Genomic DNA, 27,468 nt, shown 5'->3' on the forward strand with positions numbered 1-27,468 from the left:
AGTGCAGTTAATCATTCACAAGGAACCTAATGCAATCAAGGGTTTGTCTGAGAAAGCAGTGAAAGGGATGAATCTTAACTTAAACACCATTCTGTTGCTTCTCAAGTGTATTTGAAAAGAACAGATACACTTGAAAAAAACAACTTACAACAAAATCTTTGCTTATTCCCATTCCCACAAAGCAAACTGTGCTGCTTATGATCATATTTCCTTTATATGAATTTATTTATATCTTTTTCTATCCTTCTTCACAAAGAATTCCTACCATTGCTGACAGGAGTTTAAACTGTGCAGTTACATTTATGGAAGGACAGTTCTGTTTAATTTACAAGCACAGAGCTCACAGATGCTGAAAACTACACTGTAATATCTCTCAAAAAAAATATTGCAAGTTTCAGCTGTAGACTCAGTTTTAATATTATTCACACATAAAAGTCATTCTCCCCTAACAATAAAATTTGATGAACCAGCTATAGCAAAAAATTATTACATACAGCATTTGATAGTTATTGGGTCTCTCAAAATAAATAGTTAATCTTAGTGGGCTAAGGAAAAATCACAACCTTAAATAAATGGACTCCTAAAATTCTCAGAATATATTACCCTGGAGACTCATTCTAATACCTATACTTAAAGGTCACTTTTCAGAAAGGAAAATTCTCTCTGAGGTATGCGAGTACAAAAAAATATTTATTCTGTACTTACAAATAAGTATTCACATAAAAATATAAAAATACAAATTTTATATAAAACATCATCTCTTTCAATGCATGACTGCAAAACCAGAGACTACAGCAGAAGATTCACTGTAAAATTAACAAATTACTCAAAAGCTTTGTGAAAAAAAACCATAATAAGCATATTACATGGCAATACGTTACACATTGAGAACATACAAACTACAACACATTTCTTCACTGAGCTGAACTATACATCAATAAGTCCTATTTTCAGAGTTGAATGACAGAGAAACTCATTGCACATCTGACACGGTATTGAACATCTCTAGAAATTTTTTCTCACCCCAATGAACAAAGCATCTGCAGATAAGTGAAAGGAAAGGGAAATACAACTGTATTGTGGAAGACATGAACATTGTGTCTCATTCTTCTGTAACAAAAAGAAATGGCATCTCATTCAATAATAAGAACAAAAGGAATGTAGTTAAGATCTGGAGGGTATAAGAAGCATGGTTATACTCACAGTCTAGCTCAGTACATCCCCTTTCAATATACAGAGAAATAAGGAAATGGATTAGACAAAATAGCTTAAAGCTGCTATAAAATAAGTCTATACAGACTGTTTGCTGCACCTGAATTGGGCAAATCCCCAGCATCAGCATAGACTGGGGGATGAATGGCTTGAAATCAGCCCTTTGGAGGTGGACTTGAGGGTGCTGGTGAATGAAAAATTAGCTGTGAACCAGAAATGTGGGCTCACAGCCCAGAAAACAAATCATCTCCTTGGCTGCATAAAAAGAAGCATGGCCAGCAAGTCAAGGGAAGTGATTGTTTCCCTCTGCTCTGGTGAGACCCCAGCTGGAGTACTGCATCCAGCTCTGGAGTCCCCAGCACAAGAAAGACATGGACCTGCTAGAGCTGGTCGACAGGAGTGCCATGATCAAAGGAATGGAACACTTCTCTTATGAAGACAGGCTGAGAGATTTGGGGTTGTTCTGCCTGGAGAAGAGAAGGCTACAGGAAGACCCTATTGTGGCCTTTCAGCATTAAAGAGCGAGCGTAAGAAAAATAGAGCAGGATTTTTTTACCAGGGCCTGTAGTGATAGGACAAGGGGTAGCAGTTTTAAACTAAAACTTAGATATAAAGAAATTCTTTACTCTGTGGGTGGTGAGGCACTCGAACAGGTAGCTCAGAGAAGCTGTGGATGCCCCATCACTGGAAATGTTCAAGGTCAGGTTGGATGGGGCTTAGAGCAACCTGATCCAGTGGAAGATGTCCCTGCCCATGGCAGGAGTTTGAAACGAAATGATCTTTAAAGGTTTCTTCTGACCCAAATGATTCTATGATCCTATGGTATTAAACCCACAGTAGCGTCCTAGCACAACTTATGCACCAATCATTCCACTCTGTATTAACACCAAAGTCTACTGTATGAAAAATATCACTGAAGAACGCAAGACAAGCTTCAGCAACAAGTTTATGCATGTGCTGTGTAGACAAAATGGCAAAGGATCAGCAGTCAAGTTGTAAGGCTAAGCACTTTATATCACAACATGGACCATGTCTCTAAGTCTGATAACTCAGGTATTATATGTGAATCAGTTTAAGCGGGGCGGGAGGGGGCGACCAAACAAATTCACAAACACTCTCTCATTTGTTTAGGGTTTGGAGTTTTTGATTTTGTTTTTGGGGTTTTGGTTGGCTGGTTATTGTTGTTGTTGCAAGCACAACTTGTCCCTTTCAAAGCAAGGTTATTTTACTGTGCATTAAATGAACAAAAATTTTTGCAGGAGTGAGTTACAGCAGCAAAGGGTTAGTTCAGGAAGGTACCTCTCAATTGCTTAGTACAAAAGATCTGGTTAAGACAAAAGCAAGTGTGAATACTTCCAATTCATTCTTGCTATGGTTTAGTCTAACTGGTTCAACTTTGTACTACTAATTGGAATCACAGAGTCACAGAAGCTTGGATTGGAAGGGACCCTAAAGGTCTTTTAGTTCCCATCCACTTCCATACTTGTGCACCAGCAAGAAACAGTTCAGTAGCTATCTTCTCTCAGTTGTCAGTTACCTTTTCCTACATAATACCACAAAGAGGCTGGGCTTGCCATGTTATGAGGTATGCCAAAAATCAAGATCAAAAGCAAAATCACCTATGCAATCAACATAGGTAGTCCACATACATCATCATATCATAGCTATACATGTGCTATGGTGTGCCTTTACTCTTCAGTCCAGGGTCCAAACAAGACGATAACTCTGTTTTCCATCCAAGAAATTCTCAGAAAAGGCAAATTACTTTGCTTCCTGTATTTGGAGCAGAAGTCACTAGGTAATCTTTTTAGTCCCTTCCAGTTCCAGATTTTATATATTACTGAGGCAAAAAGAAAAATAATAATTGCCAGACACCGTGGGGAAATCTTAAGTCCACAGAGCGGCAACTTCATCAATGAATTTTAGAAGACAGAAGCAAGCCAATGTTTTATGAGAGAGAGAAAGGACACAAAGAACTACTTACTGAAAATACTGAGATCTTTGAACACAAAACTCACATCTAAGATACTTGCCACTTTTCACATTCTGTGGGACAGTTTGTGATCTCAGAACAAAGAGTAAGATAGGAAGTAAAACAGGAGCTGTCCAAAAAAGGTGGTATAGCATAGATAGATTAGTATAGATAAATTTCTAATATATCAAATATTAATCAGAATTGTGATGACTCCTGATAGTGTATTTCTAAACCATATTTTCTGAATGAACATGTATTAATGCTGTATCTCATAACCTGTATTACACAGAGACACAATGGAGCCTTTTAGATCTCTGTTTTTTTCTTTATCCTATCTGTAAGTAAATACAAGTATTCTTAAAACTTAACTCTTTCCTTGACAAAAGAAACTACTTGGAATACAAAGTTCAAGAAGAAATTCAGAAAATTTTTACACCTTATTTATCTTTTTTCCACTAAGTTAACTGTAAAGTATTTTTTCAATGTTACATAATTCTACGATATTTCCATGTCCTTACCTATAGCTCTTTACAACAGGTATACACAAAGACCTAATGCTAACAGAATTGTATAATTCAACCTATTATAATAAGCAATTGCCATTTAGAACTTACCTGAATGTTTGCTCTTGCTTTACTTGCCTGGCTTGATATACTTGCTCTGGCTTCATTGAGTAACTTGTGGATTCCAGCAAAATGACCCTGGAGTATGGCAAATACACATAATCACTGCATTTTAAGACAAAATTCAGCTTATTCTAACTTTTAAAAGAAGGCTTGGTAAAGAAGCTTATTATTTTCAACTGGAGATATTTATATATACTATAATTTTTAACAGATTTTTAAAAATGCTTATTCAATTTATTAATTCTTCTTTATTTAATAACTTAAAATGTTTTGCGCAATTTAGACCTTGCAAATTTTAAAGCTCATGTAAGTGTGCAAAATTCTGAGACACTTATTGAAGGGTTATTAGGAAACATTGTAAACCACAGCCTGATTTGTAACTGTAGGCCCAGTCCACAGCCATGTCATGAGATGCAGACCAATTATTTTTCAAAAAATTTTAGAAAATGAGAAATTGAAAAACAGAAGAATTATGCACATTTCAATATTAAGGCAAATTATATACATATTTTAATTGGAAATAATTTTATTAAATACAACTTATACTATAATCTGTACTAAATTAAATTATTGAATAATAGATTCATTTACATTTTAAGGTAGAAAGCTCAGTTAATTTTATTTTGTTTTTGTAAATAATGAATCTTTTAAGATAGAGTAAAATATGATTTCCCTGACAAACCAGAAGCAACTGTTTCACTTTAGTCTTTCCTAGAAGATTCTGATCTTCCCTCCTTTTATTGTGGACATGTTATTTCCATTCTAGGTATTGGATATTCCATTTCTGTTACATGGCACCAGCACACATAATTCATTCATTTTAAACTACAGTTCTGCATTTTCTCTGCACTCTTAGATGTCAGTAAAAACAGAAGGAAGATTACAGGGTTCATAGTAAAAATAACAGAAGCCAATGTCAACTAGCTTAGCACTAGCTGTGAATCTGAATTTAAAATTTTCAATAGTCATTGCAATTTACATAAGAATTAGTTGATTCTCTGCTCAAGTGTTGAATCTGCTATTTAACAAAATAATAATGATCATTCCTTATTATAGTATCTTATAGAAATACTTTCCTGTTCTCAGGAGAGAAATAGCTACAGTATTTCACAAAGAAATGTAATGGATAATTTTAAAAGTATTTGAGTATTTTTTCTTAATGAAGTACAAACATTCAGTAATCTTTAAAATATATATTTATACATGACTATTAAAGGCTAGGAACTGTGAAAACCAGAATAGGTTATGTAGTTGATAGAATGGGTAACATTAAGAAATAGCCAAATGCTAGGCAAGGATTCATTTAGAGTACTTCCAAAAGCTGTAAATTCTGTATGTGACATTTGCTACATATTTGATATGAGTACAAAGATGTGTTCATAATTTTACGTTGTCCTTTTCTTAAATATTACCACATTATATACCTAATTTTAAGATTTTCAGCCCAGTTTTCTATAAAGGAGCTACTTCCTTGGTATCACAAGTGTGTTTCCTAGTGCTATTTGCAGTTAAGCAATGCACCCCCTGATGGAACGCTAGATGGTTCAAAAGACTGGAAATGTGATACAAATAATCTTTTATTCTAGATTACTAATTCAAATGTTGCTCAAATTGATAATTACAAGTATTTGTCAAGTAGCTTTCTAATTATATACATGAAACTAAATTACCTAATCGCCTTTAATCTATTCTTTCCAAGAGAGTTACCCACATGATAGACCTGATTGCAGGCAGCCTCACTGACCACCTCAAGGACTTTCAAAAACATCAAAAGCTAAGTACACTCATATAATGCCCATATACAAGGCTCACACCACAGCACATTGCTGGAGCAGTGAAAACAATTCTGTTACCAGTTTCTAGACCAAACTCATTCTGTGGGGAAAGAGAAATTTAATTTGCAGCCTGTGCAACACATATATTAAACAAATCAGTAAAACAAGTTAAAAATGCTATGGAAAATGGTTCTTGTAAATAAATGAATGACATGAACCAATAGTTAGCTGTATAGACTGAAGACAAAACATGGAGTCAGATCACAAACAGATTTTAAAGTGGCACAGAACTATATTTCATTTATATTAATGAAAGCAACCTTTATAAATTTGCAGTTGTTACATCCATGATGAATACAAATGAAAAATTAGATTAACTGATAGTGATGCAAGCCCCAAGGCAAAAGCATGTGTTTTTTAATTTTGCATGCTTAATAATTTAAACAGCAGGATAAAGCAGATTCAGGAAAAAATAACCAACTATTAACATGGTTTGTTTCTCTTTAGAATTATGCTGGACCTCAGCCAAACACAAAAATACAAGCAAGGTTCATGAACTCTATTTGATTAAAGCTCTAGCTTTATTGCTTACACTGAGACGGATTTCAATTAAGGTTTACTTATCTTCTTTATTCATTATGATAAGCTTCCACTTCATAGTGCTTGTAACAATTTTGGTAAAGTAAATTCCTATAAGTTAATCTCAAGGTTTTAGATGTTCAAGGAGAAGAAGAAAGTTATGGAAAAGAGTTGATAAAACAGATTGATTATTAATGATTTGTCTTTACAGCATTGTCTACCTGAATATGCCATCAGTTCTGAAGGGATTAGTAACACTTAGGATAACTTTCTTCAGCTCATAGCATGGAGATCTGCATTTTAATATATCCTAAAACAGAACAAAAATTTGTATCAACATGAAAAAGTTGCAAAACTACATTCATGTATAATACATAAACAAATAGGAAAATATTACAAAGAAGAGTAAAACCATATGTTTGACCATTGGTGACTACAAAATTAACATACTTTAAATGATAGGTTTTGTTGCCAGCAAAGAACAGTTAAAGCCTATTTCTTTTTAAACATGCACCACATTCTAAATGGTCTTCCAAACGACAGCACAGGGCCAAGAATCAAGCTATCATCTTTTTTCCTTCTTATCTTTACATGTCCTCTTTTTTTTTTTTTTTTCTCTTGCCCTAACCTTCTTTGTCTATTGCTATGGAATAAAGAGTGTCATGTTAAAAGAGAGAGACAGAGACACAGAGACACAGCGACAATCACATAAACACCATCTAAGTTCAGAAGAGGATGTATCCAGATCTGCTCAATGAATGTTTGATAACAAATGCTGGAACACATGCCTATCTCTGCTCTATTTCTGGGATATATTTTAAATCTACAGAATTTCTAAAGACAAAAAGGACAAATAACCTCGCAACATTAACAAAAGTTTATTGCCCGTCTACATCTGACAACTGAAATAACTAGGACGAAGCATATCACTGCCTCCACAACGGAATTTCCAAAAGCACTCGTATGCTGAAGGGGCTCCAGATTTATTTTCAAAGCAATCACTACAACTTCTTTAATTTACTCAGGATCTAAGCGTGATTTATATCCTTTGGGGTCTTAGATATTCCTTCAGGCTTTTCTCTGCAAGTACATAGGCTAATATTGGAAACCTGAAAATTCATAGGTCAAAAGCTAATGCTGATGGTAACTCACACTTTTATTCACTTGTTTGATACAATGTACAGATTAAAAATGTTTTTGTGACAGTATTAATCATACACCCATAAACTTACAGCAGGCTCAATATGCTTGACTTCAGCTTTCAGAGAGAATGTCATTGTGGCACCACCTATTCCACCCACAATCTTTGATATCAGTAGTAACACTGCTTCAGCAGGATGCAGAAAACGACTGGTGAATTCCACATTTATACTTGTTTGCCTCCTAGGAATAACAACAACAATAATAACTTAATTAGGCAGGCACAAAATTGCGATTCAGAAATTACTCAGAGATGTCACTTCAGGAGCACATTCTAGAGTCATTGTAAGGGAAGGTGGCTAGAGAAGAAAGTAATTTGTTTCTTCTGAAATAGTTTGTTGTAGCTCAATCTTCTGCCTAAAAGCACCTTAAAACATTCTATTAAAAGAACTATATAGATAGAAAAAGAACAATATTGAGTCCTTATTGCTTTTTATAAACTCAGTATGTAGCTTAATTTTTCTTACACGCACACTAGCACAGGAAGTTCTCTTTATAGCATAACCCTAAGTTAACAACTGATTTACTTTATGCTACCCTATTTGAATAGGTTTTTGTGAGTTAAACAGTCAGACATCTTGTTATGCATGTTGTGAGGCAGATCCAGATGTTCTTAATCAAATCTTCATTGAAGATTAAGAAAGAAATTAGTAAAAAAACCCTCCAGAATAATTAGTAAAGATAAGTAATTAGGTGGAAAAACCAAAGCTCTCTTTATAGAGGCAACAGCTCAGTTCTCTAATGGGAAAATGGAAAAGGGGAGACCACATGGAATAAGAGTTTAGACTAAATAAAAGTGAAGTTTAGACTTGATTTGCATTAGTTGTGTAACTAAGCAAAAACAATAAGAAAAGTTGACTGGCTGAAGCTCACATTTTGAAGCTCTCAAAATCACTCTTTGATTTTGAGATTAGTATCTCAACGTGGCATGAAGGTAAGAAAAATCAGTGTGTAGGATTGTTCCAAAAGCAAAAGAACAGTAGAATTTCCTTTCTACACATATGACCAGAGTAGAGAGAGGTCTCTCTCAACAGAAAGAGCTATATTTTTGGAGCTGCAAGTATAATATCTCAAAATACATACCAAAAGGTCAGCTGGCTATTTTATACTTTTATTTTAATGTCATTTTGTGTAGTTAAAGAAACTTTAAAATTTACCCCCCAACATGTATGAAAGAGATGGCAGAGATAAAATAAGCTATAGGAAAACCTTGGCATCTCTTAATTTACTCAAGCTGCAATTACTTAAATAATACTTCAAAGGAATTCTTAAAATATAGGAAAAGGTTATATTTCTAAACTGCAGATTTGTTACTTGTCTTTTTGGAAGAGACAGCAGACTATCTCAGACTGAAGTCAAAAGGAAGCTTCTCCCCAACCCAAATTAGCCTTCCCCATTAACCAATTAATAGGAACTGTGCAGCCTGAAAGAGAATTAAAATAGATTGCAGAGGAAAACTATGTGTGATTTATTGGTCTTCTGCCAACTGGGAATTTCTAAAGCAGAGACAATCAACTAACACAGGTATGTAAAATATGCCTGTTATGTATTGTATGTGTATACAGTTACACAAGTAAGTGGTGAAGTAGTGTAATAGCAATCAGCATACCATGTCTCGAACAGAATCATGTTAATTTACATTTGGTTCACGACTTTCATAATAACAGCTACTTTTTCAAGTACCTGTTATTATTTCAACTCAATGCAAACATCTTGTCATGTAAGTTGAGCAATCACAACTATGGCAGAAATTCTCTTAAGTTTATTTTGATGGGAGCAGTGGCAGGATTTGTCCCTGGATGACAGCTGCTGTCAAGGGAAGTTTCTGGGAGGTCCTTTATCTCATTCTTATTATGAACCAGGGGGAAAAAAAGCACCACAAAGGTATATCCATAGCATTCTTATTTGAAACTACCTTGGGACCTAAGAACTGGATGGTGATAAATAGAACACCAATATCTTAAAATTTGGGGAAGATCAGGAGACTAACAGACCTTTAAGCCTCAAATCTATATCATGCAATGTACTAGCAATAATTATAAAGAATAAAAGAACAGGATCAGTATATACAATATCTACTATAAACAAGATCTCCATAAATGACATCTAGCTGGCAGGAGTCAACACATGTAAAATGTAGTCCTGCCTTATAAACCTATGGGAGTTCATTAAAGGAGTACAAAAGCATGATCAAGGGTGATTTAATTCATCTAATTATAACATAGTCCTTTTGTTATAGACTTACAAGGAAACTATCAAACAGGAAAGAAGCAAGGAAAGAAGACAAGAAACATAATGTAGGAACTAACACTTTTTACTTAGTAGGAAGGCCATTACTGGAGTCCTCAAGGGTCTGTGATACCTGGAAAGTAAGGAAGTTTACTGGTGTTTCAAGTTGCTCCAGGTTGTAAGCACAAAGATTGAAGTGCAAAGATTGCAAGACCTTATGAAACAGCAAAATGACAAGGAAATTCAGTGTACATAGTTGTAAAGAGATGTACACAGGGAAAGCAGTTCTGCATTTACACAAAATTACGGCCTCCAAGACATTATAACTCATCATTGAGAACTTGGGATTTGCAACAGATGGTTTCATGAAAACATCAGCACAGTTCTGGGAAACATCCAGTAAAGTAAATGAAGTGTTAGGAATAATTAGAAAAGCAACAGACAACAACATAGAACACTATTAGGTCACCAGATAACATCCAAAGTGCTCAAACCTTAATTATTGTTTGCACCTCTTTACCTCAAAAAGGATACAGCAGAACTGGAAAAACCTCACTAAACTGCAGAAAGGGTGACTACAGGTAATAGAATTAATGCAGCAAGACCTCTAGGCTTAACACCCAGGATAAAGGAGTATGATATTGCCCAGAGATCTTCCTCATGCCAAAACCCTTAGGACTTCAGTTCTGAGAAACAATGATGAAATCCTGGAAGTTCTGAAAACCTGGCTCTTACGGCTTTCATGTTGCTGCTGCAGAGCCTCAAGACATTACCATTTTTGACAGTGAAGAGCTACTAAGTCCCCCAGAGTCTGAGACTCCTAAGTTGCTCTGCCATTCAAAACATCCTGGAAAATGCATCCTGAGACTGCAGAGTCCCAGAGAAGTATACTGCTGGAGACATCCACTCCCAAAGCCACTTTAAGGATCAAGTTTATAGGAGTCTGCTCTGCTCTTGTCATCAAGAGGAATGACAGGGAAATGGAATTTATGGAACATTCTGCCTGATCTTTGCCCTCTGCCTCCTGCAACAGCAGAGAAATCTGACTTAATTGTGAACTTGTCTTCTGTGGCAAAGCTAGCATCAGGGAAAACAAAAAGTTGCTTAATTTTTTTCACTCTTTGCTTGTGTCAATGTCAATGCAAAGTAAGGGAAAATTCAACTCTATAATCTTGTTCCAGAGAGGAACTGTTATGAAGTGACTGCAGCCACCTGCTCCCCACTTACCCTCTGTGCAATTCAGAGTGGCTGGGGAAGAAGGCAGAGAACTCTAGAACAGACTAGGAGAAGCGTGTGAGGAAGAGATGAAATGATGTTTTAATTTTTATCTTTGTTTCTCACTAAAAAAGTCTATTTTAATTGAAAATTATTAAAACAAGTTCCTCTAAGTCAAACTTGGTTTGTCTGTGTTGGTCACTGGTAAGGAGTCTCCCTGTCTATGTCAACCCACAAACCATTTCAGCAATTTTTTTCTGCCCTGTCCAGTTGAGGAAAGGGAGTGAAAGAGTGTATGGGTGGGTGTCTGGCAGCTGGCCAAGTTTAACCCACCACAGCCATTTATGACTTTCTCCAGCTAGTAATGGACCACAGCGTACATTGTCCTGATTCTTTGAAAACACAGGCATACATACATATATTACATGTTCCTGCCTCTTCTTATTATTAGTGTAAAATTGTTGGCATCTCTAAGCTAATGCTGCATCACCGCTTTCTAATATATTTCAGTAACTTCTCTTCATTATCCTTTGCCTTTCTGCTCATTTTTTTCCCTGATCTGTTTAGCTTACCAGTTTCCTGTAGTTCACCTCTCCTGGAAAGCATACACAGCTCTTTTGAACTGGGCCTCCATCTACAAAAACCTCTGTGCCAAACGTGCTCACCCAGTAGGTCCAACAGGATTAGTCAGTCACACTTATTCCTCATTAGTAATTATAACGACTCACAGTCATCTTAAATCCAATTATAGTTACTTCTAAATATAGGAATATTTCTGTTTGGTGGATAATTAGAGACAGGTCTGTATGCATGATATCTCTTAAAAGTCTTCCAGCTTTCCAGACAGAAGACTGACAAGTTTCAGTTTCTTTAGCCTCCCTGTCAAGGCTATGGTTCATCTTGTCAGTTGTAATTGCCCGAACTCTCATGAGTGAATTTTCTCTAAACTGCTAATATTTCCCTTGACCTTTTACTCTGAAACTTCAGCAAAACAAGCTTTACAACTTGACTGGAGCCCTGCAGTAGGTCTTCACAAGGCAACAGCTGTTATTTTTAACTGCTTCTCGTTTATTACTTTTATCTAAAGTACCTGTTGTTTCAGGGGGTGGGGGGTGGGGTGAAGCTGGCTAGCATCAAGCTAGCTTGCAGTGAAAGATGAACTAGTGGTGAAGGCATATCCATATTTATATATAATATTCATAGATTCATAAAGAACAGTTTCAACTCATGGGAACAAGTCTGCAGAGATACCTGACCTTAAGTTGTCTGAATGATTACAGATACTCAGTTTTTTAAAGTATAACTCCTGTTTTTAAAGTATAACTCCTGTTCTCCGATATAAGAAGTAGGCTTTCCTAATTTTCAGTGATTTTTAACACATTGATTCATCTGCCTCCAATCTCATAGTTATGGGTTATTTACCTCTAAAAGTAGTACAAATAACTTTAATGTGAAGTTCCTTTTTCCAGCTATTTTGAACTTCTTTTATTCCTAAACAGGTTATAGTCAGTGATGTTAACATTCCTGTCAAAAAACAACTCCATTAAGTTTTACTAATTCACATCAAACCTCTTACTGAATATACTGAAAATTCTCCCTCAGTTTTTATTTAGGCCAAAGTCCGTTACAAGCCCACCTCATTTCTGAGTTTCTCTGAAGGCATCCTTTCGAAAGGAAGCAGAACATTCTCTCCTACAAATCCTCTACCTTTTTTCTTCACCTTATACAACTGAATTTAAGTCAGCACTAATGGCAATAAGCCTACACACAATCCACTAAACAGAGGTGTTGGTTTATTATTCATGTTACTACCACTTCCAAACTCACTTGTGATATTATGATTTAATATAAAGCTCCTGTAAGACTCCCAACCACCCCACTGGTGTTCTCAAACACTTCCATCAGAATATTAAGAAAGCTATTAATGACAAAGAACCTATTTTTCATTTAGTGACCAAGATTACAAATTACATTATGATAAACTCTGCAGAGGTCACCAGTGGATGACTGGCATTTCCACAAGCTTTTATTTCTCTGTATTTTTTCAACTGTTTGTTGCTGTTTACAATGCCAAGCAGCTCAATGACAAGGTTGTACAAATTTACTTGTATCTTGGTTTGGGAGGTGGGGGGTTAAATGTGAAATGAAAACCAGCCATGGTAATGACCTTTCAGAAAACACATGATATTTCCAAAGATTACATTTTTATGTTAATACTTATTTGAAGTAAGTGCAAAGAAAATGGAATTAAATCAGCCGCACAGCTTGCTGAAAACATAGCATTGCTTGTTGTCCCTTTTGCATATATTTACAGTAGGCATGTCATTTAATACTGAAATATTGATCATCCTTAAAGAGCACTGTATTTATGTTGAGTCTTCTTGAATTTGACAACATATATTTGAAATTTTTCTTCTCCACAGTTATTTTTATACAAAACTTGACCTTTGTTTTCCTTTTTACTATCTCTAATCCATTTTATCTGCAAAGGAATATCTTAAATAGACTTGTGGTCTAAACTTAAAAACTCTTAACTAACAGCCATAGCCACTGCTATGTCCCTTGTCTTCACTAGTTAAGCATAGATAGTGAAATTCCTGTATCTAGTCATAAAACCACATAGCACAGAAAGAGCAAAACATATTTAGTGAACAAAAAGAGAATGATGGAAATCACCAGGATTATTTCTACTACCAAAAATGTTAACAACCTAACGTTTTCCCAAAATTAGATCTCTCCAGAATCCATAGATGGCTTTCAGAAATGTAAGACAGAGAAATAACTACACTGCAGTTGCAACAGTTTTCATCTTGGTAGAGAAAGAGGATGGGAGCACAAAGAAGCAGTCCAACACTACTATCAAACCTGTGTCATGGCCTCTTAAATTCCCAGCCATGCTTCAATTAAGAATAAGACACAAACAATGAAATCTTAGAAGAAAGAGTTTTTACCTGCTTATGCTTCCATGATGCATTGATGTAAGGAATACAAATCAAGTTCAGAGGAGATATTTTAACTTCAGTTTGGCAAAAAAAAAGAAAGTAAAAACAGCAGATCCAAACTGAAAATTAAAGCTTTCAATCCATTAGGACAAAAATATTTATTGAATGACTCCTGTAACGATCTGAAGGCTTGTACTCTGCTCTTAAAGCACTATTGAGCTAAAATGCAAGTGTCCCACTGATAAATTACTCTGGATTTGTTCTAGGTTAAGGAGAAAAAGCTTGATCTTTATACTGCCTAATTTTGCCCTGTTTGTAGTTGAACATATTCCTAGTGTTCCATCACTATTAAATTAGTAGGTTCATATTTCCATAATGCTAGACTTAATAACAACGCTAAAAAAAAAAAAATCATTACTTACTTAGGGGCAATGGTGATAGTGTTTCCTTTAGGTAATGAGAAATCATCAGCATCTCTTCCTACAAGAATGGTGTTGTACATCAAAGTTTTGCTGCTTGGGTTTTTCAGACACACCTATCACAACAACAACAACAACAAAATCAGCCTTTTTTTTTTTTTTTTCCCCCAATATTTAGGGTATAAAAAGCATATAATGCAGCTAAATTCCAAAGTACAAATTAAGGATATCACAAAATAAGAAAGTACTTCAAATAACTAGGTATATCATTTTCCTTCCTAAAGAGTATAGACTTCCCACAGATTATCCAACATCAGTTTTTCTGAGTACTTTTTTTGCAGTGTACACTGAACTCCCATGCCTGTTAATCTCTTATTATTCCTATTTTTGAGCTCAGATTTGTCTGATTTGTAGATATTTTCTTTCTGTGCTTACAAGCACAGGGAAAAAAAACAGCAGCAGAATTCAAGATCCCAAGCCTGAAGAGAAAAATAATAAGATGATCCATGCTTCCAATCTTCTGTATTTGGTAGCGAAATGACATGAAACCTACTTATTCTTTGTTATACCATATACATAGTATAAACACATATGGAGATACAGTGTTCTAACCTTGTAGTGCTACAAATCTAAGTTCAATGGTACCAGTACCTGTTTAACAACAGTGGCATGGAGAGCACCTGTAAATTCTATAGTGTTCTTGGGTAAGTAGTGAGGGAGACTTTCATATAGGTAGACACACAGAATAAGCATCATGACTGGGTTTGGATCACAGATATCAGCAGCCTAATATTGAAAGCACAAAAGAAAAAATAAACACATACACAGTTAAAATTTTAACTGTACAATTTAGAGATATGAAGATGAAGAACAAAAAAGTTTAAGGTATTTCTTATTATACAAATATTTTGCATCTAGCTTTTAATAATTGGATTAGGGCCATAACTCAGAATAATATGAAAAATCTAATTCTTGAAGACCATTGACATGCTTTAGCAATAAACCTAGGCTAAAAATTAAAGCAAACCATTTTTCCCACAGTTCAGCAGAAAGAGATGTTCATTTTATTAAAATGAAGCATAACAAAAAAAGCAAGTAAAGTTCACTAATTGGAAAAGCATATGTCTTTATTATCTTTTTAAAAAAATCTTTTAAAATCTTGGTTTACTATGCGAAATAATTTCCCAAATACTCCTAGATAGAGTTTTGCAACCATTTATGAAGATATCATCACCATCCAACTCATAAATGTACAGTTATTTTTATTGCAGATGCCAAAGTGCTTTACTAAAGGTAGCAAGTATTACTGCATTTTAAATATTTGATTTACAGAACTGAGTTGAAATGCCAACTGCAAAACATGTCAAAGCTTTAGTCCTCAGCAATTCGGCAAGTCACTGAAAAGAGAGAGGTAGAAACTCTGCCATGAAATACTTGAACTTTGCAGAAGGGTAATCAAATAATAAAGAGACTTAATGATCTATGTAGCTTCCCACAAACACAGGCAGGAAAGATCTGGATACAGGTTTAAACAGATAAGATTCTGTACCTCCTAAATCAAACTAATTAAGTATGTTAAAACTTAATGCTTAGTAACTTATAATATAATGTTATTGCAATAAAATTGTCTATTATATACTAAATAAACTTTTATAACTGCAGTTAATTTCTCTCCTAAACTAAATATCAAGTCATACTGAAAAAATACACACACTTGGGAATAGATTTAAGCAGTAAACCACTGCATTAACATGTCATCCCATTAAAAGGTGCTCTGTTCATTCAAGACATTTTATTTGGATCCATTATATTACTGAGAGTCATTCAATACAACAATATTTCGGACACTCATTTGCCTAATTCCTAGAAAGCTACTACCATTCTAAATCCCCTCACCTTACAGGAAAAAGTTTGCCCAATTCTCAAGCAAAAAATAAATAAATACAAAAATCTATTGTTCTGTTGCTGATTACCACTGCCACCGTCCCTAAGCAACTTGGATGAGTTGCACATGACTACAGGTAACCTCACACCATCACTCTAGAATGAAGCCTCCTTCTTCACATGAATTTACATGTAAACTACTTAAAGAATAGACAAAGCACATTTTTATTTATTTTAATATTGATCTGTACATTACTTAGAAGCATTCTACATACATAAACTCAATGCCTGTTAGATCTGCAGGGTCATGTGACACAGCAAGAAACCAGGTACGAGATACTTTTATATCCCAAGACTATGTTGTGAAACAGCTGTACTAATTTTTAAGTTCACTAGGAACTCAACAGCCTCTAGGAGATACTTCATATTCAAATACATTAGCAATATGGAAAAAGAGCTTTCTCTAGTCAGCAATTATTGAAAGTTTTTCATCCATTTCTAAGGACTTGAACAAACAAGTCTCAAATGATTTAACATTCTTTTGTAGCACATGCATACTTAGGATATCAAGGACTACACTATTTTTACACTATCCTAACAAACAAAATGGCAAAATAAAGCAAAGTTGCACCTGAAATGGCATGCTTTATTTGTTTATCTGAAGAGGAATGAAGAGCAATACATACCCAGTTTTATTTAGACAATCAGTTTTATTTAGAATTAAGTATAGTATAGGGGACCTGAATCTGTTCCATAATTGCATACACCACAGGCATATTGGTAGATAAAGGTCTAGAAAAAAAATCTCTGTAGTTTGTAGGCAAAAAGGGAAATCAGGAGTTGCACAGAATTAACAGTGTGTTTTCAATGTTCACCATCATCCATCCTCCAAAAACTACTGCAAGTAAGAAAAACTCCCACTCACAACGTTAGCCCACATTGTGCATCAGGAAGTCACAGCTGAGTTGGTACCAGCACACAGATATCTCCAGATGAGCGATAGTCACACCAATGACTGCTGCATAAGCACAGCTTTCATTTGTACAACAATCTCTCGTGCACATTGTAAGCACATATTTGCTGACTGAAGACTAGCAAGCTATCACTAAACCCAGTATACAATTTGCTGCTTCTCTGCACTTACCTACTTCTCTCAAGCAGAGATTTATAAGGAAGGTCTTGTAACATATCCTGAAAAATCAGCAAGTCTGCAACTTATTAGTTACGAAAAACTCATGGTAGAAGAGTATACAGTGATACTGTGAGATCCCTTATGAGAGTAGGGCAATTTTAATTGAAACTTGCCAGATGACTCCAGCTGTGGTAACATGGAGAAAGAATGCGATACTCCAGTGGAAGTCTTGTTACTTTTTCTGGGTATGTTAAGAAAGCAATAAAAATGGTAATGTGACACTTTTTAAGAGGTCAGATTAATAAAAAATTAAAATTAAATTAATACAGTCCATCTAATAAAATGTGCTATTAATTTAACTATATTGAATAAGGAGCCCAGGTTTTTGTCACAACCACCTTGGGGAAATATTTCTAAAACTTTGCTCTTTTTATCAAATAACAAAAATCACTCCAGATAACACATCTTGTTCATGGCTATATTTTATTATCACTGTACCTTTTTAGCACCAAAACCTTTTAATAGTAAACTATGAGGATAAATTTGTATCAACCTGATTTTCTTTTGATACTTTTGTCAGTAAAGTCTCACTTTAATACTTATTTTCAATACTATTACAATTTCCAGGATCTCCGAGTATAACAACTATTCCTATACATTAATATTTTTCCCATGAACTACAGTATACCAGCTTTTCCCAAGAACACATTTTCAGCCCCCACCTTATTTTATTTGTATGATCAACTATATTCTAGCCCTCAACATGATTAGATGTTTACTGCCTAAATGGAGCATTAGAGGTGAAAAAAACTCTAAATCTTTTTTTCATTTATTCTTATGAGGCAATTTTCACAATGAACCATCTATTCCAGAACCTCAGTACACTCCAGCAGATTAATCAAGGGAATTAATACTATTTCTAAAGTAGTAGGGTGAAGGAAGCAGAAGAGCTATTCAGTCACCTGCTCAATGTTTTGCTTTAGTTTATGTCTGCTTCTAGATGAACCAATTCTGTATTTTATTGAATGGTAAAAATGCTACACATTTAGATTATAACAAGAAAATGTAGCAATTTTTTTAAATCTAATAAAATTATTTACAGATTATATTTTCCTCTTCAATATTAGGAAAAAAAAATCTAGATTATTGAAACATCTGAAAAAAATATTACTTAATTGTATTCCTAAAATATGGTCAAATATATACATAGGATTTAAAGTTCTTTTTTTCTTTTTGTTCCACTCATATTTCTTGAGGGCTATTATAATAATGTTTTTGGACAGTTAATTTTTTTTTTGTCATTTCTGAGTACAGAAAATTCTAGCAATAAAAAACCCAAATATCAGTGGGAGATAATAAGCTTAAAATAGTCAACTCAGTAAAGCAACTCCATGGGAAGAACTAGTGGATCCCCACTAGTAACTTTGAAATAAAAGTAAAAATTTCATTCTCATTATCAGAAATTTTTGGATAACCACAGTTACTGTTTCCCAAATATTAATGAAGAGACTTTGGGGAAAGACATATTTCTTAGCCAGATGGGCTGAAAAAGGGAGAAAACCTTTTTGCCTCTTCTGGACTGTCTTTAGTGCTGCAAGAGATATGTATAACATATCTATCATCTTAGCTATCTGAGTTATTTTTTATTTCCAAATTAACGTTTTATACTAGAGCATACGTTGCAGTGCTTCTACAAACCAGCCAATTCAACTTCCTAATTACTAAAAGCTCAAGATGCAGTACAACACACTGTGAAAAAGTAAATATATATTCCAAAGAACAGAATACAACAGCCAGTCTGGCTTCAAATTTTGCAGAAAGGCCCTTGTTCCTCTAATTAGTTTCTTCTGCAGGTATGGTAAAAAGAAGTTTCATGAAAGTCCCTTGTCAGAATACAAAAGCAGCTGTAAAGACCCACACCATCTAAATGCTTATGGATCTCCTGGGAGTATCAGAGACTGGGTATCCCACTATTCTGCCTCTGCCAACAGAGCAGTTGCTTGAGTAAAAAGTCTAAGAAATTGGGCAAATACAAAGTGGTCTTTCCATTTACATGATTTCCCAGCTTCTGCAAATTAGTGGCTTAAGGATTCATCAACTATGGTTAAACACCTCTCTGTCATTATTTTAAATTCTTCTCTATATCATCCTTCACATACAGAAGCAAGCCTGTCATAAACAGTTTATTAATTCTTTTTAATTAGAAATTGCTTATTGAGTTTTCTTCCTTTTCTGATGTTATTAAAATGCAATATTGGCTGAAATCTATTGCCTGAAACACAGGACCAAGAAAAGCAGCTGAGATTTAAGTCCTAAGGCAGGAGTTCTAAGAAAGCAAAATGATGCATCGCTTATTGCAAGTATGAATAGCTCCACACTCAAACAGGTTCTACTTGATGACTCATAGATCAGCAACTGACAAGTTTTCTTCAGCTAGCAAAAGCTGCACTTTGACATAATAATTTTGTGAGAAGAAAGGGTATAAAGGGAAAACATTCAAAACTGTCCTGGAGCCACCCTCTTCCAACACAATGTAAAAAAACCTCAATAGCTTTAAGCAAATATTCCACGTAGAAAAACTTTTATACAAAATAAGAACCTAAGATCAGCCTACTGGTTCAGACCATGGGCCAAAAGGACACCAATACAGGCTGATGACTAAATGAAAACGACTATATGGTAAGTACAGATACACTTCAGTATTTTCCCAGGCTCAAGCACAAGACTTCCTAATCCACATATGACTTCTGTCTACTTAGAAATCTTAATTTCTTTTTCTTCCAAGCCTATGCACACTCTTGTCTTAACTCTGTGTAAAAACCGCAAAGGTAGCCTAAGAAAACGCTCTCCCTTTGACGTTATGTTCAGTATAAGAAAGAATCTGGAAGAAAAGATGGAGCTATAAGCCAAGTTCCCTTAATGAACATATTCTAAATAGATACAATCATACAAAGCATTTGGAGTATTTGAAGACTGCAGCATTTTCACCAGCCTGTGGCATTCTAGCCCTACACAAAGTACAATTTTATTTTCAAAGATTTAAGAGGACACCAAGTAGTAAATAAAGAGTTAATATTTTTTCTTCAGTTCCTAAAAAGTCATCAATAAAGGGTTCCTTCTCTTCTGCTACCAAGAATGAACCCACATTTGACATACAAGAGAGAAAAATAAGATGTTCTTATGTTGTCACAGATGGATGAAAAAAAAATAAAATCTGTAGTTCAAACCAAAAAAAATTAGAATAAACTGGATTCTTAATTCAGAAATACATGGAGTCAAACCAACACAGAGTTTCCAATGCAGGAATAATCTTTCTTTCCCATCCAGTGTACAAGCTCATCATAAGTTTCCCCATCGTATTTTAAAGAAAGAAGAAATTAAAGAATTCTCACAGATGAAAGCAGAAGTGTTTTCTCTGGCTCCTTCAGCCTATGAGGCGCTGTGCTATAATGAGACGCTCCATGTCTTCTATGTAAGAATCCTCAATTTAGTAGGAGAAAACAAATCCAGAAAGGCCAGTGAAGCTATAATTCATCAAACTTGAAAGGGAAACCAAAGGCAGAGATAGTTGCCAGGGCACAGCAAGGACCAGCTGCTCCCTCTGTGCCAGGGAGCCTGGAGCCAAAGGCAATATAACACAGCTGCAGAGCAGAGGGCAGCCAGGAGCAGAGAAGCCAGGGGGTACGGTACCAGGGCAGCCCCAGCTGCGGCCATCAGGCAGGCCCCTGAGGACCAGGACAGGCCGAGTCTGGGATAAGGCCTATAGTCCTGCATGAAGCTATTCTGTATGCTTTGTACTATAAGAAATACAATTTTTTGTTTGGTTTGATACAACAGGAAGGAGAAACCTGTCAAGATATATTAGAGCAGACAAGACTTACCACATTGTTTACATATATGCATATTAAATATATTTTGCATTACATCTCACTAGGCAACCTCCAAGTTTCCTTAATTTCCATTCTGTTTTATTAAGCTAGAGATAGGAGATTCCATAGAAAATGCAGAACTGAAGCTCCTCTGGCAGCAAATCATTGGCTCCGTGGAGCACGACAGGAAGAGTTACTGACTGCTTTCCCCTCTTTTCTTGCCCTGTGCCCAGCCAAGCACTGCATCCCACTCCAGCAGCTCCACCACAGCTCCTTCTCTAACCTTCCAAGAGAGTGAGTGCATCACTGAGCACTGATCTAAAGCATCCCTGTTACTCTCCATAATTTCTTAGATAGTGCTTATCTTCATAATTCTTAAGGTTCATTTCATATACTCTTCATGCACTCATGTAACTGTAGCTTCATCTCATACTTCTATTTATTTTCATCACTACTGTTTTTTAAGGTTGGAATTTTAGGATGCACTTACTATGTAAAGAAAAGTTTTTTACCTGCCAAAAGCTTTAAACCTGAAAATTATTCTGATGTTATCCATTTGCTTATCTCAGTAATGGCTATTGAATGGTAACAACTATTTGTAGAAGTTATTCCAATATAGCTGTGGTTTCACACCTTTACTGTTCATCTTTCCTGCATTTACATTGAAGATAGCAAAGATGCAGAGTAGATTATCTGTTGAAGCCTAACTTTCTTTTACCACCTACTTCTACTCATTTCCACTTAGATCAGAACTTATTCCCTCAGAAAACATTATTCTATTCTATCCTGTGCTGAATTCATAAAACTGTATTTCTGACATTAATCCACTACTGTAGGAACTAATTAAAAAACAATAAAAATCAGTGTACTTCATAAAAATATTCAGCAGGAAATTCATACAGTCTATATAAATTATTTACTTTAAAAAATTCTGTGTTAGCAAACAATAGCAGTTAATAAAGTTTAACAGATCTATGCCTTAAATTGTATCCATAACAAAGTTTCTCAAAATATGAAAAAGCCTCTCACAGCTGATGAAGGGTTGGGTGCTTGCCTGTTATCTTTTCACTTGTGCTGTAACGTTGCCTAGTTAAAGAAAATGCTCAAGCTGACAAACTGGACAAAATTATTATACTTCAAATTCTAAATATTCCAAGTTAGGACTATATCAAAACCGGACAAGAAATTGAAGGGCTAGTAGATTGGTTTTACTGTGAAAATAACGTTATTTAACTCTTATAACACCATCAGCTCTGTGTTGTTAATCCCATAACCAACTCTCCACATTTTCAATCACCTGTTTATTACTAAAGCCTGTTTTAGTATTTAGTCTTTAGTATTTCTGGTACTACTGCTCTGAAAACAGTTTGTAACTGCTTACAAATAACGACTCCAATTTTATGAAAATAGGTTTATAACTTAATGAGCAAATCAAATGACTGTAACTACCTCTAAGTCATACGTAGAAAATGCTGGCAGTTCTGTTTTATGAGCATAGCAGAGTAGTGGATTGATACTTAGAACAGAATATATTACAAACAAATATTAAACTTTTTATCTGGAAAAGGAAAAGAAAGAACGGAACAGGGTGCTTTAAATACAAAATAATCACAGTCATTATAAGCCAAAGCTCTGACAGGAAAGAGGAGAGAGAAATGTTATTAAAAGATATAGGAAAGAGTAGATCATTGAACCACTTCTTGTGGCAATAACGCTCTCCATTTTTCTGAACATGTAACTCTTAGTTGAATAATGTAAAGAAGCAAACTATTTAACAGATGCAAAAATCATGCAAAAAAGCTTTCCCCACTACAAAGCCTATAAAGCAATGATGAAAATAGACATCCTATGCCAAATAACAGCCTCTAGCAGGACACAACTGAAAAATAGAAAATGCTTGGAATCAGCAGCCATGAAATGTTATCTAGGTAACCAATTTAAACCAACAAATGTAAATGACTGAGAATTATGGCAAAAGTATTAAACAAACAGAAGGCAATAAAAATACTATATTAAATTCCAGAGAGCCATACACTTAATCCTTATTAGTTACTTCCAGATTTGTAAGGCTTTAACATTGAACTTAAAAGGTAAACATACAGGAAACAATGCTGTTTGTGAACAAAATGAGGTTCCTAAGTTTATATAGGCTTTGCTTATACAAGTGCAGCACCCAAGTTTTCAATAAGCTGGAAGTCAGTGTGAAAATAGAACAGTCAGCAAGTCTGGAGGAAAGATGAAGTAGTCATTTCGGTGCCTAAATAAAGCTTAAAACTCTGTGTTTTGTATGTATACACATATAAATATCCTTTTTAAAAATCTTTATCTATCCCAGACATACCCAGTGTCTCTTTACAAATTTCCCAGCTAAAACCATTACCATGTCTGAGTAATTTTCAGTTGCTCTGATGGAAATAAAAAGCACCACCTATTTTGAAAGATACGTTTCCTTTTCTTTTGTTTCGATAACATGTTTATTGGGTTCCCAAGTATAATCTAGGTGAACTAGACCTACCTGAACAAATTGCAATTGTCGCAATTGCATATGTTTCCATATATCTCATCAGGCCAGTGAAACACAGAATCATAGAATGGTTTGGGTTGGAAGGCACCTTAAAGATCATCTGGTTCCAACCCCCCTGCCATGGGCAGGGACACCTTCCACTAGACCACGTTGCTCAAAGCCCCATCCAGCCTGGCCTTCAGCACTGCCAGGGATGGGGCATCCACAGTTTCTCTGGGCAACCTGTGCCAGTGTCCCACCACCCTCACAGTGAAGAATTTCTTCCTAATATCTAATCCAAAGCTACACTATTTCAGTTTAAAAATGTTACCACTAGCTCTGTCACTATATTCACTGGTAAAGTGTACCTCCCCATCTTTCCTGTAGGTCCCCTTTAAGTACTGGAAAGCCAATATAAGGTTTCTCCAGAGCCTTCTCTTCTGTAAGCTAAACAGTCCCAACACTCCCAGCCTGTCATTACAAGGGAGGTACTCCAACCCTCTGGTCATCTTCATGGCCCTCCTCTGAACCTGCTCAAGCAGGTCCATGTCTTTCTTATGCTGGAGATGCCAGAACGGGACCCAGTACTCCAGGTGGGGTCCCACGATAGCCAAGAGGAAGGGAAGAATCACCTCCCTCAACCTGCTGGCCGCACTTCTTTTGATGCAGCCCAGGATACAGTTGGCTTTCTGGGCTGCAAGTGCACGTTACCAGCTCATATTCAGTTTTTCATCCAGTCCCCCCTTTTCCCTCTCCACAGGCTTTCTCTCAATTCATTCACTGCCCAACCTGCATTCATGTTTGGGATGCCCCAACCCAGGTGCAGGACTTTGCACTTGGCTTTTATTGAACTTCATGAGGTTCACACAGGCCGACTTTAGCCTGTCAAGGTCCCTCTGGATGACATCTCTTCCCTCCAGAGCATCAAGCACACCACTCAGCTTGATATCATCTGCAAACATGCTAAATAACCTCCCTTTCAGTGCACTCAGTCCCACTGCCCAAGTCCCTGATAAAGACATTAAATAATACTGGTCCCAATACAGACTGCTGAGGGACACCACTGAGGGACACTGGCATCCACCTGGGCATGGAGCCATCGGCTGCAGCTCTTTGAGTATGACCATCTGGCCAACTCCTTATCCACTGAGTTGTCCACTCATCAAATCCGTGTCTCTCCATTTCAGAGATAAGGAAGTTTGTGTGGGACAATATCAAATGCTTTGCACAATACTATCAATAAAGTTGAATTCAAGCCAAATGTTCTTTATCTAATGCTCTGATTTATCAGGCTTACAGATAAACAGTTGTTGCATCCCATTTTATAAGGATACATAGATGTTCAGGAAGATTAAGTCCTTCACAACTCTCTTCAAGTGTTTTTTTCCAAAACAGCCCAGGAAAGATATATATGACAAGACAATTGCTACTCTAACAAATAAAAATGGCTTTTAATTTTTTTTTCCACTCTTCTATCTTCTGAATTTAAGGCCACACATCGATATTAGATTTCTATCTGAGGCAAACCAAAGTATTTGCATTAACATTATTGATTGGTGGATAGACAGATACAGAGCTCTATCTGTATATTTGCAGTATCATATAAATTTTAGTCAAATAACTCAGAATTAAGAAATAAATCCTTTTTCTTTGTTACTTTTGTCAAGAATTTGCCATATTTACGAAGCAAATAGCTCTTTACTAACGTACAGGAAACGGAAGTAAAACTCAAGGGTTGAGATAAGAACAATTTAATAATTAAAATCAAATAAAATAAGAGGGGGAAAAAGACCAAAATAATAACAATAACAATAATAATACTGACAATTATATTGAGAAGGAGGGAGAAGGGGAGAGGAATAAAATCCAAGGGGAAAGGAGAAAAAAAACAAGTGATGCATAATACAATTGCTCACCACCCACTGACTGATGCCCAGTCACCCCTGGAGCAGTGATCAGCAGGCCCTGGACAACCCCCGCCCCCCGCCCCCCCCTCCCCCCCCCCCCTTATATACTTCAGCATGACATTCTATGGTATGGGATACATCTTTGACTAGTTCAGGTCAGCTGTCCTGGCTGTGTCCCCTCTCAGTTTTTCATGCCCCTCCAGCCCTGTCACAGGCAAGGGCTGAGAAACTGAGAAGTCCTTGACTTTATATAAGCATCACCCAGCAATAACTGAAAACATCAGTGTGTTACCAACATTGTTCTCACACCAAATCCAAAACACAGTATTGCACAAAGGCACCAGCTACTAAGAAGAAAATTAAATCTATCCCAGCTGAAACCAAGACTCTACCTCAAGGGAAAAATCTTACATATACTGGAAATTCAGAACATTTTATGTTGCTGCATTTCTTCCCTCTTCTCCATTGGTTGCTGACAGAAACTTCTTTCTCTTTTTCATTTCAGACTCATGTCTTGCAGTTACCATCCACCTATCTTTCTTGCTCATACAGCCATGTTATTGCTATTGAGTTTTCTACTCTACAACAATGCTGAATTCCTCAGTTCACTTCAACAGAACAGCCACATTCCTTTTCAGCTTCTTAACACTCTCTGACTTTACTTACATCATCTTCTACAGCTCTTTTAAAAATATCCTCCCTTTTAGTTGGTCCCAAATATAAATGTCAGTAATGTTGACCCCAATTTTAAACCAGTCAGTAGCAAATTGGCTATCCCAAATCCCTCCATCTTCTCTCCTAATTACCCTTGCCACATACATTCCTTCCATGTTGCTGTTATCCACCATCCTATCTTGCAAATTTTTATTTTGGGGTTTCAATTGGATCTTCTTCAATTCAAACCATTTTAAAACTTAAAAATATCAAACACAAATAAAAAATACATAGAAAGACACCATTAATATTCCAGGATTGAACTGTCAGTCATAATTAGAAAATGAAAACAATTTATTGCCCAAAGAACTCCATCTTAATCCTATACCTTTATCCTTAAAAGAATTTAGAAGCCTTGAACTCCATTAGACATACCATTAAAACTTGCAGCCGAAGTCTTCCAGACAGTTAAAAGTTCTTTATTACTAGAGAATCTTAGATTTTTTAAGTGATTGAAAGTACCATTTATTGCAGACCTAATACATGTCTTGCCTTGTGCCATCACCACCATCCTTGCATTAATTAATGCAAAGCTGTCTTGAAAGTTCAGAAGCAGTGATTGCCTGAAAGTTAAGAACTTTGCCAATACGGCTGGAACATTTTAGCCTGCTAAATTTAAGTGAAAAAACTATCAGAGAAATCCCAAGTTGAGACAGTTCAGAAACAGAATTAATGTATTTTGCTGCTTTCATTGCTTCAGAACAAGAAGCTTAAATTTCTACAGCAGCCTTAGAAAAGCTTATATGAATTCCAATAAATCTATGTGAAAAGTACCCTTTACCTTCACTTTTTTTTTTTTTTTTTTACTTTCCACAATATTTTGTTTGTAGAACATACCTTAGCTAGAATTAAAATACAGACCTTGAAGATCCAAAATCTGTTCCTTTTTCTGGTGTTGACTAATTATATAGCTTTGTTTAAATTCCTAGTCTGTACAGAGATGGATTTTCCCATCTATAAAAACACCAAAACCTCAAAAATATGTTGAACTAATAATATTGTAGTATTGTAGACACTGTAGTCTTAAAACACAAAGACACACTAAGTGCATTACGGGGAATGTCCTGGAGTTCTACTTCCAACTCATGTTCTCATGTGATTAACTCCTTTTGCATATCAAGCATCCAGCCTCTGCCTTCATGTGCTGAACCTGTTTTTCTTATTAAAACCCGAGGCAAAATACACCTTCATTGTAAGGATTATACCTAAATTGTCTTGTTACACTTTCTGTCATTCACACATATATGAAACAGTAGATTTTCTTGGTTTAGCCTGTCATAGCAAAGC

The 27,468-nt window shown here is 35.7% G+C and overlaps 1 protein-coding gene across 1 annotated transcript in view; it reads right to left on the reverse strand.

Annotated features, from left to right (window-relative positions):
* CFAP47 (cilia and flagella associated protein 47) overlaps nucleotides 1-27,468 on the reverse strand; it is a 342,945-nt gene that overhangs the window by 212,708 nt on the left and 102,769 nt on the right. Inside the window, 5 exon segments of the mRNA XM_027782493.2 lie at nucleotides 3,802-3,888; nucleotides 6,389-6,477; nucleotides 7,400-7,550; nucleotides 14,176-14,288; nucleotides 14,824-14,958. Of these exon segments, the coding sequence (XP_027638294.2) occupies nucleotides 3,802-3,888; nucleotides 6,389-6,477; nucleotides 7,400-7,550; nucleotides 14,176-14,288; nucleotides 14,824-14,958 (575 nt within the window).

This window comes from Falco peregrinus, chromosome 4 (genome assembly GCF_023634155.1).
Source record: "Falco peregrinus isolate bFalPer1 chromosome 4, bFalPer1.pri, whole genome shotgun sequence".
In the NCBI taxonomy this organism is placed as follows: Eukaryota; Metazoa; Chordata; class Aves; order Falconiformes; family Falconidae; genus Falco; species Falco peregrinus.